This window comes from Setaria italica, chromosome II, assembly GCF_000263155.2.
Source record: "Setaria italica strain Yugu1 chromosome II, Setaria_italica_v2.0, whole genome shotgun sequence".
In the NCBI taxonomy this organism is placed as follows: Eukaryota; Viridiplantae; Streptophyta; class Magnoliopsida; order Poales; family Poaceae; genus Setaria; species Setaria italica.
Window position 1 is genome coordinate 30,677,137 of NC_028451.1, and position 4,807 is coordinate 30,681,943.

At 44.9% G+C, this 4,807-nt stretch overlaps 1 protein-coding gene across 1 annotated transcript; it reads right to left on the reverse strand.

The window, feature by feature from the left end:
• Nucleotides 1–342: 342 nt before the first annotated feature.
• Nucleotides 343–4,444, reverse strand: LOC101782891 (Golgi SNAP receptor complex member 1-1). Its single transcript, XM_004956768.4, has 5 exons — nucleotides 4,208–4,444; nucleotides 3,238–3,465; nucleotides 2,943–3,107; nucleotides 691–804; nucleotides 343–601 (listed from the first exon to the last, which is right to left on the reverse strand). The coding sequence occupies exons 1-5, from the start codon at nucleotides 4,241–4,243 to the stop codon at nucleotides 488–490; spliced, it is 657 nt and encodes a 218-aa protein (XP_004956825.1). The 5' UTR covers nucleotides 4,244–4,444; the 3' UTR covers nucleotides 343–487.
• Between the last annotated feature and the right edge of the window lie 363 nt (nucleotides 4,445–4,807).

The window sequence follows — 4,807 nt, forward strand, 5'->3', positions numbered from 1 at the left end:
CTGGAAGTTCTTGTTGAAACAAACAGCGATACGGTGTAGGTTGTTTGATGGGAATCAGACTGAGCTGACCTTGGCTTTTCCGGACAAAAGACTGCAGGCCAGGTTGGGAAACGAGGTGTTCCCGTGTCTTGTTCGAAGATCCAATCTGAAAATAGTTTGCTCACTGCAAGACCCCATTTTCAAGCTTTTCTGTTCAATAACACCGTCGAACTAAAGCGGCCAGTAGCCACAGGTCAGATCCACCTTTAAGCCCGGATCTGACCAACATGGGACTAGCTAAGCAACGCCAGCTATGTTACGAAGAAGCACACGAGGCTAGGATCAGTTCGGACTACGCACGGCTGGAGACATGGTGGCTACAGCACGCCGAATCGTAATATCATCATTGAATCAACCAATATTGTACAAACACCAATCAAGATTATCTGTACCGGTAGTGTGATCCCAAAACGTACAACACTGTAATACCTTTGTGCTCTGGCAAAAACTACTTAGACAGCCAGTAGATGAAGATGAGGAATGCGCAGACCGACGCGACGAGGGAAAGAATGATGGTGTCCATGGATTTCTTCCTTCTAATGGACGAGAGGACGTGGTTGATCTGCCAGGTTGAGTGGAAATTTGTGAGATGTACATCGTCATTAGACAATACAAATTGAGCTGTTTGGTAATAGGATATGTGATACAGACCGTAGGAAGCCGGCTGCTGACATTGCTTATCTTTGAAGTGATGCCACCAAATGTTGACCGTTGGGTCATCAGAGAGCCTAGCGTTGCTTGAGCTTGTGATATCACGTTATCCATCTGATATCATTAAATATAACTTTTAGGCACACAAATGATAGCATTCACCATTCAGAAGTTGTAACATGGTACTGAACTGATAGTAACATAGTACTATAGTAGCACATGAACTTAACTACTGACACAATTGTTTCAGGCCAATTTGTGCCTTTTGACTGTTATTCGAAAAGTATATAACCTGTGGTTTTGGGTTTACTTGTCACTTGTATAACAGAGTAATTTGTCAAATAAGTTAATTAGATGTGGTAAGAGTGTTATTAATAAGTAAAGAGGAGATTAGTAAGGTCAATAAATGTAACATAACAGTAAAGCCTTTTGGTCGCATACTGGAGACTAGCAACTTCAATGTGAAAACAAACAAAATCTTGTGCATCAATAGACAATTGATTCCCAACTCTCTAGCCTTCCCACATCACCCACAAATTTTATACTCCCTTCTCGTCCCAAATTATAGGTCGTTTTGGTATTTTAAGGTTCATAGACCTTGCTTTGCACCTAGACACAGCGTATATCTAGATACATAGCAAGAGCTATGAACTTAGAAAATATAAAACGACCTATAATTTGGAACGGAGGGAATAGTTGCTTGATTACTTCACTTTTTGCATCTTAACCATACAATTGTCAGGTCCCTTGAAAACTAAAACTTTTGTAAATTGTAGCCTAGTATCATAATGCACATTTGTTTCTGGGCATTGCAAGTCCCACTGCAACGTGCGGGATACAGAGTTTAAGAAGCAACTCGCACAAAAGTTTGAGCCTGATTGGCTGGCACAGGGGTTGGGAGTACCCTCTACCTGCCACTAATGAGTAGTGCAACAAGGAGCGTTTGTTGATCTAGCATTAGCAAATTTTTGCAAGCAGAACTGCAGAAAACCCTGTGCCTCCTATTGGGCAGAACTCCTAATAGTCCAACTATGTGCAGCATGGGATCCATATGGACTTGATAAACAACATCATTAAATATATTAATAGCAAGCTGTAAGCCAAGTGTGCAGAATCTTTGTATTTGGCTGGTAGGCTGTTCATGTTCAGACAGATTTCAATGGTGGCTTAGCTCCTACTACCCACAACACATGGCATGCAACTTCAATTATCCTTCAAAGCTTCCACATCAGAACATTTCCTGTGGCAGTTTCAGCCTCGAAGAGAACAGAAAAGCATATTTGAATCATATTCCAGCCCAATTATAGCGTCATCAGTTCAAACATTCTTGAATTCCTGTTGGCTGTGTAATTTTAGATAGGAAATATTAATGGTATGGACCTGTGGCATTTGGTTGTCAGCTTCTCACAAAAGAATTAGTATGCAGGAGCTGATATAAATATAGTTTTATAACATGAAGATTCTTTGTGCTTCAACTCCCGTCAAAATATGCTTCATAGCTAGGTGTCATGAGTTAAGCTATTTTATGCTTGCTAGTTGTTAGTTAAAATCATTGATCTCCTATATCCTGACCTGAGCACAAAGCTGGGTCAATCTCCTACGTCCTAACCTGAGAACTCGTTAAACTAGAAACTTATATTGGACAATGATCAATCAGCCTTTTAAGCTAACAAGTGGGTCCAACTGGCAAATCATACCATTTTGCTCCAGTCATTTCAGGTATGTCCAGAAACTAGGTAGAAACTCCTAGGTGTTTTCCTCTCAACAATAATATAGAGATTCTGAAGTTTTTCACTAAAGCACAAAACTATCACATATGACGATAGTTGGATGCAAAACAAATTCGACAAAGAAAAAAAGGGCATATATAGTCAGGTTGAAGAATTACTTGGCACCAACAAATATATTGATATGGCAAACAAGTTTGCTAAAAAGCATGCATTGTTCATCATAGGTGTACAAGGCAGTATTGGCACGGTAGCATGGTGCGGGGGCATGGGCCCATTTCTACCACTCTCCAAAACTGGCAGCTGGTAGTGCCTGGTTCTTCAACTTTATTTAGTGACTTCCTTTATTTGATCATTGGCATGAAATAATCTCCCAAAACGAAGGGTAATGCAAGTTCTAGTCCAAAAGTTTGAAAACTCATATTAAAGTGTGTTTTTTTATAAAAAGGAGTGGCTTTCCATATTGTTCTCTCAAGAAGAGATCGGACAAACAATTGAAGGATGCTTTACCAGGAGGATTCATACCTGTCCGGTGCTCCTACTAATTGCAGCTTGCTCCCTGAGAAGAGCTTGATCAGCTGAGTCTGATGCCTCTTCAACATCAAACTTTGCTCTATCAAAATCTCTCAAGTCAAGAAGAGAAGCATGTTGTTGTTTCACTCTGAGGCTTGATCGAAGCCGATAGAATTCCTATAGAGGAAGAAACAAATCATGGTGTCACAATGGAAGTCCAGTCATGTCACATGCGGTGCTTTCTTAAATAGTACACTGAAAGTAGTTATGATGAATGTTAGTAGGTAGTCTAAGAGGCAACCAGGACCTGAGTCAGGTCTTGCAAAATCTCCATATGACGAGTCAGAGTATGAGAAAGAACTTCAGAACCTCCTGATGATACCCAAGTTTGCATTTGCGAATTTACTTGCTGTAATTGCTTGAGCGATCTTTCTATATCTGACTCAATATCGTTCTCTGAACCATCTGATTTCATAGAAACCAATTTACGATATGCAATCATTTGGTCATCTAACTGAGCCTCCAACCTCCTTGCCTGAAATGGGAGATATACCATTTAAAAACACAGTAAACCTTACACACTAAGAACCAGACATGTCAAGAGAAACTGGATTTCGCCTACAGCATCATAAAACCATGAAAGAATAAATTTAGCTAATACAGTACAGAATCATGGGCTACAGCAGCATTGACAGTCTTAAACCAGAAAATCAAAGAATTCCAATGCAAAGGCAATAAAAACATAGAACTGGAAAAAAAAAAACAGGCCACTGCAGGTAAACTGATTGAACTCCTCTACAATCATATCACCAGTAAATTGCATAGTTTCGTCATGAAGCTGGAGCAAGTAAATAACTGGTTCATTTTAGCACTGCATGACACAAAATCTAGACAGTATAGTATTCAATCAGTCCATATTGCTACAGATTGACCCTTCACTTAGGGGGGAAAATGCTAAATGACGTTACAAGCGAACAGCTAGACTAGCGGATTGTAGAAACAGAAATACTAAATCCAATTCAACTTTTGGGGGCTCAGCATTCGCACCATGCACGAATAGCCTACGGATTCAACGACTAACAGAGCAGCCTCCTCTAACTAGTCCCTCCTCACTTCTGCGCACATGGATCCCAACCCCCATCTCGGAATTGACAGGAGCCAGATCCCAGGTAGAGAGAGGCACACGCGGGGCTGCGCAGCCGCAAGAGCGGGACCGAAAGGATCCACGGGACTGCAGAGGGAAAGAGCGCGCGCGTGGGATTCGAGGGACGGGTCACCTGCTTGCGAAGGGCGTCCCAGGAAGACGCCTCCATGGCCCCCGCTTCCTCCTCCTCCTCCTCCTCCTCCTCTTCGGCGCCGTCCTACCGGTTCGTCCCGTCGGGTGGACAGAGATCCCGTCGGCGCGCGTCGGCGGCGTCTGGTCTGGATCTCGCGCGCGCGCGGGCGGGCGGGTGGGCGGGCGGCGACCGAGCGAATCGGTGGGAGGGACGGGTTGGGGAGAGGACGGGCGGAAGGGGTGGTTGGTGCGTGCCCGAGCACGATGCGGCGCCGATGTGTTGGCGAGGGAGAGGCGTCAGGTCGGGTGGCGTGGTCAACCAACCGGTCGGGTGCGCCCGGCCCGGGCTCGCTCCTCAGCCCAAGTCTCACAGTCCTAGATGCCGGGAGGGCCCACTGGTCAGGCCCCACGTCGGCACGCCCGGCGGCCCCGGCCGGCAATCATGCCCGCGGGTCCCGCAACACGGGCCCCGCCACGTGGCACCAATCGTGCCCCGGCGGCGCACGGCACCCACTTTCCCCCATTCATCGAGTCTACGCTCTTCTTCTTCCCCCCGAATTCCCCAATCGGACTCCCCTCTCCTTGCCGGATCTCACCATCC

What these genes read in the sequence shown, in the direction of transcription:
- LOC101782891 (XM_004956768.4), bottom strand. Translation starts at nt 4,243, where the DNA reads ATGGAGGCGTCTTCCTGGGACGCCCTTCGCAAGCAG. An exon ending in TTTTGCAAGACCTGACTCAG is followed by an intron (nt 3,108 to 3,237) that starts GTCCTGGTTGCC and finishes CTTCCTCTATAG; the next exon opens with GAATTCTATCGGCTTCGATC. An exon ending in TCAGCAGCCGGCTTCCTACG is followed by an intron (nt 602 to 690) that starts GTCTGTATCACA and finishes TCAACCTGGCAG; the next exon opens with ATCAACCACGTCCTCTCGTC.